At 45.2% G+C, this 15,820-nt stretch overlaps 1 protein-coding gene across 7 annotated transcripts in view; it reads left to right on the forward strand.

Annotated features, from left to right (window-relative positions):
* Positions 1 to 1,219: 1,219 nt before the first annotated feature.
* The window catches only part of LOC311325742 (transcription factor COE3), a gene marked incomplete at both ends in the record, with an annotated part of 73,257 nt that continues 58,656 nt past the window's right edge, over positions 1,220 to 15,820 (forward strand). For all 7 annotated transcript variants that reach the window (XM_084458491.1, XM_084458489.1, XM_084458490.1 and 4 more), the window contains 6 exons: positions 1,220 to 1,350; positions 1,614 to 1,770; positions 2,163 to 2,226; positions 2,452 to 2,507; positions 4,347 to 4,420; positions 6,011 to 6,079. In XM_084458491.1, coding sequence (XP_084314617.1) covers positions 1,220 to 1,350; positions 1,614 to 1,770; positions 2,163 to 2,226; positions 2,452 to 2,507; positions 4,347 to 4,420; positions 6,011 to 6,079 — 551 coding nt within the window. The remainder of the gene's footprint in view (positions 1,351 to 1,613; positions 1,771 to 2,162; positions 2,227 to 2,451; positions 2,508 to 4,346; positions 4,421 to 6,010; positions 6,080 to 15,820) is intronic.

Below are 15,820 nucleotides of genomic sequence, written 5' to 3' on the forward strand. Positions count from 1 at the left end.
TTCACAACACAGTAGCATCTATTGCATCTACTCTTAGCCATCCTGTTTGGATTGCTGTATTTCGATTACAAAATAGGCTACACTACGCTTATGTATGTATATATATATATATATATATATATATATAAAATATGTAGTGTGCTAAGCACTCGCGAACTGCCATTGAAATGTGATTTAGCCTATGAATTTATTATAAATGTTTTCGATACATAGTGAACGGTCAATCTTACCTCAACGTTGTACCATAAAGCTCAACTTTAAATTAATGAAATATACATTTAGGTCTGATTCTATGAGCCTACTAATCAATAATTGCATGAAGTCTAGCCCATATTTTTAGGCTATTTGCAATGTGCGTTCAGAATTCGGCATATCAAACGTTTAAGATATGATAATCAATGGGTTATGTTTTGTTGTGATCGGATTTTGTGTGATGGTTACACCTCGTTGAATTGTCATATCATAAAAAAAAATCAACTCACCACATTGCAAGAGGAAAGTGGAGCGAATGTTCTCAGGTTGCTGCTATAGGGCTGTGTAGTCGAGTGCCACTGTTCGACAGGAACCGTCAGACCACCATATATGGTAAAAGCTACGCCCCACCAGCGTCATATTCTGACAGAGCGTCTCCCGTGGGTTTAGAGTTTTGGCTCTCGGGAAAGATTTCAGTCCTCGGGGAAAGAGGGCTTAGTTTTGCATGTTCCCATCCATCCTGCACGACGCGAAAGGCCCCTTATCCACATCTCCTGTGTACTAGGAACACCTCCACGGTGATCAGCCTTTGCCTGTGTTTGTCTTGTGGAGAAGCAGCACCTTTTCAGGAGTGGTTTACTCAACTGTGTCCTGAAGGTTTTGGATGCGGTGCTTCGGGGATGTTGCCACTCTGAGAGCATCACCTAAACACAAACAACAGCCATCGATTTTTCTGTGAATAGCAAAAACAAAAAAGGAACAATAGCTATAGAAAAAAATTGTCTATTGAACAATTCACTTTTCCAGTGTGTGGATACCACTCTTACTAAGTACAGCACTTTGAGAATTGTTCACATCGTTTCCACCCAGGACGGACTGAAGAGGGAGGCAAGACCTGTGGACCGGGGTTTCCCTCGCAAGTCTGACACGGCTCTTATTACTTATCCTGTAAACCCTGAAGGATAACACGTTTGGACGCTTATTCGCCTAATTTCGCAGGAGGCTTTTTACACGCAAATTGTTCTAAATGTTTGGGATTCAGGAAACTATACCGCGGGGTGGGACGACGATGAAGGAGGAACCGCTGGGTGGACTGAATGCAGTCCGCTCATGGATGCACACAGCTGGGGTGGTGGACGCGAACACAGCCGCCCAAAGGTACGCATGCCAAATCATCTGATTTTCTCACGCATTCCTCATATCGACCCTCAATCCCCCCAATACTCTGTATCAATTACGGTCTCCCAATGCCCCCCTTTGGCTTCGGCTTTTTCATTACATCAGATTACCCTTATTGTGACAAATCAAGAAATCTCTCGTACTCAAACGTGCTTCTGCATCTCCAATGTTTCCATCAGTTCCATCATCTATCCCCCGTGCCTGATACTTAACCGAGATGGTCTCTTGTTTTCTCCCCGCAGCGGTGTTGGCTTGGCACGGGCACATTATGAAAAGCAGCCGCCTTCCAACCTCCGAAAATCCAATTTTTTCCATTTTGTCCTGGCGCTGTATGACAGACAGGGTCAACCAGTGGAGATCGAGCGGACAGCTTTTGTGGACTTTGTGGAGAAAGATAAAGTAAGCACTTGCTTGAGAAAATCTCTTGAATAATTTCATATGTACAGTAGCCTACTATTGAAATAAGTTTGAGAATATCTCTTGAATCAATTCCATGATATGTAGCCTACAGTAGGCGACTATTGAAATAAGTTAATATAGACTACTTTGAGAAATGTCATTAGGTCAGTAAGGGAGTCACATGGAACATCGATTTTTAACTCAATCCGTTGATATGAGAGAGATGAGAGAGCCTAGTCCTGTTTTTTGAACAATTTGTGAATAAAGTGAATAGATAGATAGATAGATAGATAGATAGATAGGTAGATAGATAGATAGATAGATAGATAGATAGATAGATTGATAGATTTACATTTACATTTTAACTAACATTTTTTCATTTAAATTTTCAGGAACCAAACAGTGAAAAAACTAACAATGGGATACATTACAAACTACAGTTATTGTACAGCAATGGTGAGTGAAACATTTATGATTATACGAACATGCACTTTTAATTGTATTCTCAAATAAAACTAATAACAACAACACCTAGCATATTCTATTTAATATATGTATTGCATATTACTGTGATTTATATATCAATATAATTTGTATTATCATTTTCTCTTTGTTTGACTAGGCTACTAAATAAAAGGATAGTGTATTACTGGTCCTAATAGGGTTTCTCTCTCTCCCCAGGCGTCAGAACAGAACAGGATCTTTACATACGGTTAATCGATTCCATGACGAAGCAGGTACGGTTACTCTTGTATTCATAAAGTGCATCTTGATCACTCTGGAGACGGTGCTTCCACCTGTGCAAACCTTCACAACCACTGCTTATCATCACCTTCAGGAAATACAATACGCGTTCGAGATGTGTTTGATAAATGCAATAATGCCTCAAATGCAATCAATCGCATTACCAGTGGGCAATAATAGACAGCAGCCATTCGTATACGTTTAGTGATATGTTGTTGAACCACTCTAAATTGCTATCCTAGAAATAAATTTTAAGTTGTTTACAACGTAGGCTGTGATAGTTTCTGATTTGTGCGTGCCTTATTAGGCAACATCCTACCGTCAGTTTTCAATTAGGCACATCATTTGCATTTTCTCTATTTTATGGCGATGTGATTGATATGTTATTGACAGTGTATTTTCAGACTGTGTGCAGTAGGCCGAACAGTTTGTTGCTTTTTAACGAATTTAGATGATGTGTAATCAGTGGTCCCTCATTTTGAGACGTTATTGTGACATAGCCCTGCACTATGGTCTCCAAAAACCGAGTATCTGATATTATTATACACACCAGACCATCTACAATTCATGAAATTAAATACTGTGGCCCTAGTTTAGATTTTCTGTTATTGGGCTACTTCTAATGTCCCGAGGTTTATAACAGGTCCATCTGAATAGAGCCGTGAAAGCTAGTTCTACTCTCAGGGAAAATTCCTCTGCGAATGATCCGAGTCAATGACGCAGAACAAGCAGTTTATAGATTTCTGTTTCTCCAGCTGCAAATAGCGACATAAATCAAACCGATATAGATAAGCGGTGCTCAACAAACACAAACAGAAAACCATGCAGGAGTTTAGTGAGTGTTATTTATGAAAATATATAATGTTGAAATGCAAGTGAAAAGTCAGTAGGTTATTAGTAAAGCTGAGTGAAATCACCCTGTAGGCCGAATAACACTAAAATTCAACACTGTCATCTCGCGAGTGTACAACATTGTTTAAGAGAGAAGTGCTTTTCCATTTTACAGGGCGGTGATATGTCTGTTATTGCGTTATGTGCATGCTAAAGGGGAGCAAAGTGTCTCTCTGTCTCTCTCTTTAGAAGAGAGAGGAGGGAGGGATGGAGGGAGTGAGAGCGGCAGAACTGATAGCTCCACACCATCTGTTTCAGCCAATGCTCAAAAATTACTCAACCGTACCGCCAGACACCGCTTTTTATCCACAGAAAGATCATTGTTAGCAGCTCAAAATAAACAACAGATTGCCCATTAACACTTTCCCCCAAATATCCACAGATTATAAGCATATTGATGACACTTCTATTGGATCCTTCATCAAGAAAATCTCCCTACAGAATATTATTTGTTAAAGGATTTTAACAATTTACCATTCAACAATTCACTATTATTATTATTAGGATATTCTTCTTCTTCTTCTTCTTATACTTCTTCTTCTTATAATTATTATTATTATTATTATTAGGCTATTGCCGTCGTTATAACAACAATCATTAATAATATGATTATTGTTGTTGTTGATGTTGTTTTTATTGTTATTACTAGGCCTTTTATTACAAGGCACCGGGGAAAAACAATTTCCTTGGACAAATTTTACACAGGCAATTTGAGCTATAAAAAAAAGCTATTTTGATTTATTTTGGGAAACAATAAGATACTTTGCTGAGAAATATGTTTATATAGTAGGCCTACTGTACGGACGCAAATTCTAAAGTGCTTTATAGTTTGGTGCTAAGTAACTGTTATTGTCTTCATTAGTTTGATTTCATTGTAGCCTCATGTGTAGACCTACACACGTCTCCATTTCATATTGTGGGTCTTCTTTTTTTCCTCATAGGCGATCATTTATGAGGGTCAAGACAAGAATCCAGAAATGTGCAGAGTTCTTCTCACGCATGAAATCATGTGCAGGTAAGCGATCCTTACAACACCATTAACACGACTCACCTTCTCCATCCTTACAACACCATTCACACGACTCACCTTCTCCATCCTTACAACACCATTAACACGACTCACCTTCTCCATCCTTACAACACCATTCACACGACTCACTTGCTAAATCCTTACAACACCATTCACACGATTGATCTTCTAGCAGCCGAGGACGATGTTTCAGATTATTTCGCGTCCCGAACTACACACATTTGAATGCCCAAATTTTGTTTCCTCAGCTGTAAATGCAATGATATCAATATGCTCATTTATAATATCAGTTTCAGAGGTGAATTGGATGCTGAGACTAGTAGCATACACACGTGACTACAACTTGTTAATGCACGTTGAAAACTCGCGCCACAGGCCCCATGTTCTCGGTCATAGGAGCTCTTATTTGAAGCCAAAAGTTTGATGTCTCCGAGGCTGAATCAGGCCCATAGTCTTATCCCACCTGTCATCAATGATCAGCGAGCCTTTTAGCGCCGTTAACCACGTAAATCTCAACCTCTCATGTTCCGCTGCTATTCAACGGTGTCATTGATACTAAAAGGAAAAACGTCTTTTGTTGTTATTGTTGAGATCCGCGTGAGCTTTGTGAGAATTGAATTCGGATACTGTGGGTTAACCTTTCCTTTGTTGCACCGGCGCATTGTTCAAGTTGTTGGTTGAGGAGAGCAAGTAGTCCAGTATGAGAACTGAGCACGATTTGTCTATTTCAGTGCATGCACTCATCACTCACGCTCAGTTTATACATGCATCCATCACTTATTTGTGACAGGTTGAATATGCTTGCGCTTCAGAGGTAATTTTTTTTGTCGCGGAGGAAGTGCATTTTGTCCTGACAGAACATTCTACTTGAACTATAATCTGCCAATAATTAACATTATTAACAAACATTATTAGAGAAGTATCCATCTGCATGTTTTTATAATACATCATGCTTCAATGGATTAAAAAAAGTTTCTCAACATAATATTGAAAATGTACATGCGAGGTCTGAACAAAGTGGCATCTGATAATCACAGTAGCCTAGTTCACAAGTGATGTTCTCCGATCCTCACCATATGGCATCAATCAGTAGCATTGAGCTACGCAGCTATACAATAGCTATATGTTTTCCTATCAAATTAAAGCTGCTGTGGTATATTTATGTTTCATTTCAGTTTCAATTAAAGCTCCACCCTAAGAAGTGATGCTTATGGAGAAGAGTGAGGAAACATGTGGTGGAGATAGATCAACGCAGTGTTGAGGCCATAATTGATAAATGCCCCACAGAAATATTGGTTGAGGGTGGCATGTTGCATCTCCCCCAGAAATAGCAGCTTGGCAATTAGAGGTAAACAAAAGCAGAAGCTGTGAAAAGTCCCCCCCCCCCCCTCCACCCCCCCATCCCCTGCAACACTAAAGCAAACACACAACATGTTGTTTCTCCATCTTTTATCACAGCCCAGCATCAGTGGAACCATAACTCAGCTGGACGGTCAATTTGCAGTTGTTAAAAATAACAGCCTCGTTGTCATGATCTCAAACACATACACATACGCCTTCCCTGTTTGTCCCCAGCCGGTGTTGTGACAAGAAGAGCTGCGGTAACAGGAATGAGACTCCTTCAGATCCGGTGATCATCGACAGGTAGGCTGGCCTCGCTTTGCTAACGTCCCCTTCTATGCCTGTGTTTGTGTCAGTCATGTACTGCTGGGAAGTAAGTGAGTGAGTGAGTGGGTGTGTGTGTGTGTGTGTGTGTGTGTGAGTGGGTGTGTGTGTGTGTGTGTGTGTGTGTGTGTGTGTGTGTGTGTGTGTGTGACCTCCCCTGTGTGCGTGTTTGAGCACTCGGGTGGGTTACCTAACTTCAACCTTATGGTGGACTCTGTGGGAACCAGGGGTGGTTCTCTGTGTGAGTGGTTAAGGGGCGTCTTTCCCAGGTACCGCGGCGTCTCTCTGAGGGGCGGTCACCACCTGGATAGGGCGCGCTCAATCACAGGTGTTTCAATCACTGGCACGCCTCGCTGGGAATACTCCTAATTAGCTAAGGAGAACTTCATGGTTTTTGCTCTCAGCCACTCCCTTTGTTTACGGCTGTACGTTGCTGCTTACATAGTCAGTGGGTTTTCATCGTTAGCTGAACTATAAAGTCGCGGGTGTCATGAAGGCACAGTCAACAGTTCGTTGTGATTTAGATAAGCATTTTGTTATGGTTATATCATTATGCACTTGAAGGCATGCCGTTTATGGTGTGACACATAGCTTAGGCTGCACGCACACATTCAATTGAGAGAGCTTTGATAGATGTCTTTTACCTCCACTGGTAGTTATTTCATAGACAAACTATTCAATGCAGGCTCCTTCATCTTGTCATGCTGACAGCAGTATGTGTGTGTGTGTGGGAGGCTGGGGAGGGACAACGGTACGTGTGTGTGGCGGGGCTGGTGAGGGGTATTTTCAGTATGTGTGTGTGTGGTGTGTGTGTGTGTGTGGGGGGGGGGGGGGCGCTGGAGATGGGTGTTTTCAGCGTTGAGCTCATTGTAACTCTCACCATGGAGTGGGGAGAGGCAGCAATGCTAATGTTTGACTAGCCGGAATCACTGTTTGCTTAGTGGAGAATGCTTGGTATCTGACAGTGGGGACAACTCTCTTATTAGTAATCAAATAGGGCTGAGCAGTTGTTGTCGCCACTCCACTCCAGCAGCGTCTCATGCATCAGGAAGTAGGAGCTGCTCTTGGAGCCTGGATGGATTACCACAGCTACTGCTATCTGACGACCGCCTGCTCACACACATGCGCTTTGCTTATGCTGTTGTAGACTGTCGACATTGTAGCAGTGTGGTAGTGGAGTGTATGATTATATTAGGTGTGTAGCTGTATATTATGTTATGTCACAAATTCTGCATTGTGACCGTGGTTCATTGATGTTACGCACGTTATGGATAAGAAAGGAAGACGTGTCTTTCATGTAAAAGCTGATTGTCTATTAGTCCTTCTCACAGAGTTGATTGTCTGTTAGTCCAATGCTTTTACTGATGAAGAAAAGATAGCATGCGCTTAGAAGTATAACATGAGACATGTACAGTGTTCATCTCATTTCCGCTGCTTTCATGTGGTCTTTGTGCGCCCTGCCACCCTCACAGTGTCAGGTTTCACACTCTACTGTTCTTCAATCTGGGGGACAAAACATGTAACATAAGTACAATAGCGAAATGAACGCACAGAGAGTTAAAGTCAAGAAAGAGAGGGAGAAGAAGGAGGAGGACGAGAAGCGGATGACATATTGTAAGACACAACTGGCCCAGAGGAGGCTCAGATTTTCATTGTGACGAGCCTGAATAGCGGCCGAGTATCCCTTTCCTTGCACAATGAACGGCTCTGTTGAATCACAAAAGCATATGGTCCTCATTAGACTCTCCCATTGTCTCCATGTCGTAACTATGAGCCCATCAGCTCACCCCAACAGACCCACACTTCATCCCGTCCGACTGGGGGAGCAGACTTGTAGAGGAGAGGGCAGTCGCAGGAGGACGCAAGGCTCCTAACACACACACCCTCGCACTGAGATACACATGTACAACGCCTTGACCTACACAGTGACATGCACCACAATCATCTGCCCGCTCTGGCCGAACGCACGGGTAAGCGTTTTAGCCAGACCCTTGCATGTGTGTTTCACATTCATTTCTGTTGCGTGTGTCACTTTCTCATGCAAATCATTAGAGGCACCTGTTCCGAGGTGACTGCTAGCTGAAGCAGATTATTTCCAGTGCAGGGGAGCAGAGCTGAGTGATTTAAGCAGAGGAGAGAGGCATTGCTGGTGAATCAGACATTTCTCATCTGCCTACAATTAGGCTACGGCTTACAAACCAACTAAGCTCTCCCGCATTTCCTAGAGAAACAGTAGCGTTGCCCAACCTTAAGAAACAGATTTGGAGTGAATCATTGATGGCGCTCGCTGTAACATTTTCCCAGATGGTATGAGGGGAAAGCGCACACAGCTAGCTGGCATCTAGCAAGACATTAACTGGCGTTCCCATGGATCTGGCATATCCGACGGAGTTTGGGGAAACTTATCATTCCAAATGTGTCCTATTTTCCTGCGGTCAAGCCAGACATCTGTTTATCCCATTCTCTCCCAGAGTTAGATTCAGATTTTTTGCATTATTTATTTATTTTTGAAGATGTAGGATTCTCTTTTCAAATTGTTTAGATATATAAGCCTTACATCTGTCACAAATGCCAGCACTCATTGGGGCTTTGAATATTTCACTACTTACTCTATGTCTTTACATTATTCATATTCATTTTTGGAGAAGGAAAGTAACTATTTCTGTGTGTTGTGTGTGTGTGTGTGTGTGTGTGTGTATGTGTGTGTGTGCATGCATGCCTGTGTAAGTGTGTTTGCATGTGTGTGTGCGTGCGCACACGTGAGCAAGAGGATAATTTGTATATCTCTTGGGAAAGAGCATGTCTACTGTCTGTAAATAAAAGTATTTTGCCACCGCAAACATTTTTACTTCTAATCAGAACATTTAATTGTTGGGTTTTTGGCGGAAACAAAACAAACACTCATTCAATTTGGTCACTACTAATTGTGTGCCTACTTTGCTGTTGGTTATAATGTGCACTTTGCAGTTGGTTATAATCATAAGCCAGTTGTGGAGTAGACGTCATATCTATAAGCTAAAGGTGTCTGACAAGTAGTGTGGGGCCTAGGTTTATTCAGGCAGTAATTTGAGTCTGGAGAGTTATAGTGATGAGGTGCCCAATATCTGATTAGGTGATTCCCCCATTTACAGTATGTGTGGAACGGAGTGGGCCAAACATAACTCAATTTGTGATGACTCCCCTGGCTTGGTATCTGTCTTCACTCTCTCATATATTGACTTTGTCTTCTCTCGTGTGAAAGATTAGATACATTGTACGGGCTTACACATGGATTTTGTAATAAGAAGGCACATGCTGTTGAAAGAGGAAAGAAAATGACTCATTCTGGCTGTCCAAGTTCAAAGGTCATATGTTACGCCGAGGAGATGCAGCAGATTACGTATGGATAGCATGGAGAGCATCTACCTTTCGGAAAGAACGCTTCACATACATGAATTTTGAATCTAATGTATGTTCATACACCTTTACATCCCGTGTCAATTTAGGCCCCCATTCACAGTCGGAATGTGAATCAGACCAAAACATGTCAGCTCCATTTATTCCAGCATCAACGGCACTCCCTTTCACTTCCTGTCACAAAAGTCAAAGGGGGTTGACCTTTGGCATACTGCCCAGCCACTGAATAATTCATGACATTGACTTGTTTTTTTTCTTTGTTGTGTTTTTTTTGGTCAGCTCACATGGTTGTGCTGTGGGAGGCTCTTGCTCATCCACTTCATTTATAAAAGCCTCGCTGCACCTGTTCCTGTGTTAATGCAATTAAATTTTGGCCTAATGTAAATTTTGCTTAGCTTTTCGTTATGTCCCTGATTAGTGAGCGGTATTTTCTAAATTACTTTGCGCTATCGTTCATTTACGGAACACCTACAAGGTTAGGCATCCCAGAACGCACTAGCTCGCCGTTGAGGTTGTTTATCGCAACAAAAGAATCAACGTTTGACCATCTCACATGTGGTTTCTGTTCATCTTTCGCAACGAATAGGAAGATTGGTGTGTTCCCATCTGGATTTTGCAAAAGCCTGATTACCTCCAAAAGCTGAACAAATGCCAGTATTTATAAGGTCAGCTCTTTCTGTGGAAATGTGATGGAAATGAGAATCAGCGAAAGGGGACATTAAACAAAATTAAATTCATTGTCTCCTTTAATGTCATTTACATTTTTGGCTAAGCCTCGGACTGTCAACGAGGATTTCTGAAACCATTTTAATTACACATCAGCCACGAAGAAGAGGGCGTGTTTTCTTTCAGGCAGTGTTTTGATAACCTGCGGAGAGAGGTCTGTTTATTGAGGCCCTAAATGACATGTTTTCACCACATCTGCTGGGGGTAATTAATGTAGCACACGTACGTAGCGCTAATCCACCAACGCGCTCCATACGTGACAATGATGCAATGCGGGCGTCACACCCGTTCTGCGTTGCTGTTAGAGAGCCGAACGTTCCAGGTGCTGCTTCGGGCTCGTTTGCATCATCATCCAGTGTTGGACATTGGACGCGTGGTTTTGAAGTGCTAGAAGTGAAGTCGACGAAACCGCCCGCGTACGCGTGGGAAATGCGCACGTATGTGTGCGCACACGCTCACCAGAACCACGCAGTACATGTTCACGGCTCGACGGTGTTTCCATCCCGTACTTTTATTTACGCCCGTTTTCAGCGTAATTCATGTGACAGATGTGAGTCTCTGACACCCGTTGAGAAACAGGAGACTAAAGCTGGTCAGGCCTTGCCTAGGCTGGCGTGGCGTTTGACTGAAGCCTGTCTCCTCTGGAGCCAGAGGAGGAAGAGCAGGAAGTGTTGAGAGCGAAAGCTGTACTTGGCAGCTCCGTGTTGGCTTGCACTTGCCGAAAAATGAAACCCAGACCCTCTGTGCGGCCCCGGAGCCAGAACCTCCTTCCCCCTGCTCCAACATACAGGATTGGGTAATACTGTTCACTAAGCAAAACATTACCTCAAATTATTCTGCCCTGCTTTCTATTCCCTCCTCCCTCATGTCGGTTTTATCGCAGTTTGTAAATGTCAAGACACGTACAAAGACGCACAGTATAAATGATATTTTCCAAATTATGCTCTCATGTTTGGGTTCACATGAGTGGCGGCTGAACGTAGCGCGGAGCCTGCCCGTCTCGGGGGACACCCCCCTCACTGGGGTAGGATTCCCCAGTGGCATCAGCTAATGGCAAGACTTGACAACAGCAGCGAAGCCGGGGGTGTTGTGTTTTACTAGCGCTGAGCAGGGGTGATGACTTTAACATGTGTGCAGAGAGAGAAGGGGATGTTTGTGTGTGTGCGTGTGTGTGTATGCGGGTGTGTATGTGTGTGCGTGCGTGTGTGTGTGCGCGTTTGTGTGTGTGGTGTGTGTGAGAGAGAGAGAGTGCGCGTGTGTGTGTGTGTGTGTGGTGTGTGTGTGAGAGAGAGTGTGTGTGTGTGTGTGTGTGTGTGTGTGTGTGTGTGTGTGTGTGTGTGTGTGTATGTGTGTGTGTGTGTGCGTTTGTGCGTGTGTGTGTGTGTGCGTCATGGGCTAAAGAGAGAGGTGTGTGGTAGGAGAAAGTGGTGCGGACCAGCAGAGCAACGGCCTCGGCTCCAGCTTGACGGCAGTGAAAGACGAAACATGGTTCCACATGTGTTGAGAAAGAGCAGTCCATCTGTCCATGGAGACAACCCCTCCCCCCTACTACCCCTATCCCCCTCTCTCCCCTCTCTCTCTCTCGCCTCTCTCTCCCTCCTGTCTCTCCCCTCTCTCTCTCTCTCCCTCCTCTCTCCCCTCTCTCTCTCTCCCTCCTCTCTCCCCCCTCTCTCTCCCCTCTCTCTCTCTCCTCTCCCTCTCTCCCTCTCTCTCCCTCTCTCTCTCTCCCCTCTCTCCCTGTTCTCTCCCCTCTCTCTCTCTCGCCTCTCTCTCCTCTCTCTCACCCTCTCTCTCTCCTCTCCCTCTCTCTCCCCTCTCTCCCTGTTCTCTCCTCTCTCTCTCCCTCTCTCTCTCCCTCTCTCTCTCTCTCCCCTCTCTCCCTGTTCTCTCCCCTCTCTCTCTCTCGCCTCTCTCTCCTCTCTCTCTCCCCTCTCTCTCTCCTCTCCCTCTCTCTCTCCCTCTCTCTCTCTCTCTCTCCCCCTGTTCTCTCCCCCTCTCTCTCTCTCCCCTGGTCCTCTGTGCTGACAGAAACAAGGCCAGAGCTGGGTTGATGGGATGAAGGCTGGGCCAAGAGCAACACTGGCCCTCAAACACACACAGAACACACACACTCGCGCACACACACGCACGCACACACACGCGCGCGCACACACACACACATGCACACACACACTGAGAAGAAAAATATGATACAATGACGAACATATAATGTACTCCACTTTTTTTTTTAGTTTAGTGTTTATCTGCTTCAGTAAAGCTTTCATAGTCCTGTTTTATCATGGACCTTTGCATGTACTGTAACATACTGTCAACTCTAACAAGCACAAAGTACAGAACCTTCTGGTGTTGGGAAAAAACCAAACACATTTTATAAAAAATAAATAATTTGAAAGGATGACATACAATAGTGCAAAAGTAATAAAATCCTACATTATAAAAAATAAAAACTGAATTAAATAAAACATGTCGCTCCACCTTAAATATTTAACAGCTCTGTTTTATAATTAAACTCTGTGGCTGTTTTGAAGACGTTGTTTGGTTTCTTAAAGCATTAATGAAGCAAGAGGCGTCTCAAACAGCCGCGGATTCTATGAATCGCATTTAGGTCACACAGCCCTGTGTTTTTTTAGCCTTTTGAGAAAGGGTCCCCTTTCTTTCTCCTGGCATGTTCTCACTCCCATTCAATCCTTATTAGGTTCCCCCTAATTGTCAAACAAACTGTTGGGTCAACCTCAGTCGTATCTGGCCATAAAACAGCACATTAGGCTTGGTGAGGGATATATGTGGTATTCCTTGGGAGACGGAGTAATGCTGGGGTTTTATGGTTAAGTACCAGTTCACGCCCACGCCATTTGTTTCACATTAGAGTGGAGGTTTTGTAAATCAGATCAATATGTTCGCTGAGATGCGATTCCTCGCCGGGATCTCCCGAGTCCTTCTTTCCTCCAGGATTTTTCTTTAGGGACTGCTTGTCCATGCGCCCTCCTCCCTCCCTCCCTCCCTCCCTCCCTCCCTCCCTCCCTCCCTCCCTCCCTCAATCCCTCCCTCCCTCCCTCCCTCCCTCCCTCCCTCCCTCCCTCCCTCCCTCCCTCCCTCAATCCCTCCATCCTTCCCTCCCTCCCTCCCTCCCTCCCTCCCTCCCTCCCTCCCTCCCTCCCTCCCTCCCTCCCTCCCTCCCTCCCTCAATCCCTCCATCCTTCCCTTCCCTCCATCCCTCCACCTCAATCTATTTCCATTTTCTGAATGTAGCAATTTGTAGTGTGACATGGCGGAGATTAGGACGGGAAGCTGGCGGACGCTTCCATCGGACATGGTCCTGCTCCCACTGGTGTGGGGTCACAGGACAAAGATGGGGGGGCTGCCGGGACAGGGTCATCAGTTACCTCGGGGGAACCGGGTGGGTCTGCTGCCCGCTCCGCTAGCCCCCCAGGGCTCCAGGGAGGCATGTGAGGAGAAGCCCCAGAGAAACACTCCTGAACCAGTGTCATTTATTAAAAGTGACAAGGTATTTCTAAGTATAGCTCGTGTTTTTATTGTTTTACAATGCTGTCATTTGGAACAGTGACCCTGTGTCGACGAATCACGGACAAGTGATGAATGTTAGAAGTGACCCTCTTTTTTTTCTACATATACACATCCCCCCGCTCACACGGGCACGTTTCCGTTCTCAGTTTGCGGAGCTGTTGTTTGTTATTGTTGTGAAATAAAACAAACACAAGACTGTAGCCGAGATACTTCTGTAACCTGTAACCTAATGAAAAAGAACAACAACGTCTACCAGGGCGCTCCAAGACATTTGTATTGTAAATTGACAACAGCTTACAGTATGTATCTCCAGCTGACCTCTCCATAATCAGCTCCAGAAGTTACACACTATTTAACCACATCGCGGTGCATGAGAGAAGCAGCGGGGAATGTAAGCTGCTACATATATCTTACCGACTCTCTTCGTTCTCCTTTGCAGCACATCTGTATATAGACAAACACTTCATTCATATTCATCCTAATAATAGCGGCGCTGTACAATATTTGACCCCCTTCTCATTGCGGCTAGGTAGGTTAACCCCCCCCCCCCCCACCTCTCTCTCACTCACTCTCCGCCTCTTTTACAGCCTGCTCCCACAGCGTTAATGATATATGACAGAAATTTCCTTGTGCTGGTTCAGTGGCAGGAAAGGTCCTGGCAAGTCTATATCAATCCATCTGACTTATGTTCCCGTGTCTTGAATTACCGTGTGATGGAAACCTGCTGTGGGCTCCTCTGGCCAATTGAAATCAGATCTCCTCCACTGGCCGGTGTGATATTGATCTATATTCAACACCCAGGCTGCCGATCGATCAGTATTGATTTTCAATAAAAAACACTCCTGTGGTTGTTCAGCAGCACGTTCAATACTCTCTAAGAAGAAGACGGAAAATAACAGCATTGTTTCTTTACCAATGCGGTGGTAGGAATGCGTGGGGAGGTATCACACGTTCCTAGGAGGACTCGAAGGTCTTAAAGCACATGGTTCGTGAGCACCCATCCCCGTTTGCAGCAACAGCGACCGTCCTCTCCAGCCATGCGAAACAAACCAATAAAGATGGCTTAACGGAATGACACTTCTATTAGGAGCCGTTGGTGGAAGAGGGCTTGTCTGTAAGCGCACAACTGCACTGCAGTGGACTGAGGGAGTAAAGCTGTCACGTCAAATCCTGTCGGAAAATTGAAATGGAATGTTAAAAGTGTTGGATCACTCATGAGCAATTTGGCTTGATTTCGGCGCGTTAACACAATGACACAACGACTTCCTGTGGTTTGGGGTATTAATTGGCCCGCGCTCTCTGCGGCGGTCCCGCCCTCACACACACACACACACACACACACACACACACACACACACACACACACACACACACACACACACACACACAGAGGGACTGGGCCTTCCCACACGGTCGCATGACTGCCTGGATGTTGGCGGGCCACAGGGAGGGACACTCAGATCCAGATCCTGGCTGGTCCGTGTCGCGTCTTTGTCCTAATCTCTCGGACTTCCTCCCCTCTGCCAAATAAGTGTTCCCATCCAGCAGGTCCCCAGTCCCGGCCCTGGCCGGCCAGCCCACATCTGAAAGTTATTATCCCCAATCTCTGACATGCAGGAGTTTACAGTTATATAATGATGGGGGAAACCACATGTCCCTGGAGGAAGGGGACATTTTTGGGATTCCTCCGCATCTGTTTCTGGGTTTAGGGGGCTGCTGGATCGGACCGAACCCTACAGCACAGGACAGCATGTTTTTACCAAGCCAGCCAGTCTGGTACTGGTTACTAGGCGTGATAACACAAATCGCCCTCCCTCCCTCCCCGCTCCCTCCACAGTGATGGCGGCTGCGGGCCCCTCCCTCCCCCCCCCCCATGTCATCCCTGTGTAAGTGCTGCTTGTTTGTTTTCTCCCGGAGAGGTCGGGGGAGGCCGGGGGAAGGCCAGAGAGGCGAGGCTGGGGGGCAGGCGTAGGCCCGGGGGCCGGCCGGGGGTTGGAGGCGACGCTAAAACCCGAGCCGCCCGGCGTTAGCTGCGGTCCCTCATCGCCGGCCCGGCCGTGTTTGGACTGCAGC

This window comes from Borostomias antarcticus, assembly GCF_949987555.1.
Source record: "Borostomias antarcticus genome assembly, chromosome: 25".
NCBI classification, from domain to species: domain Eukaryota; kingdom Metazoa; phylum Chordata; class Actinopteri; order Stomiiformes; family Stomiidae; genus Borostomias; species Borostomias antarcticus.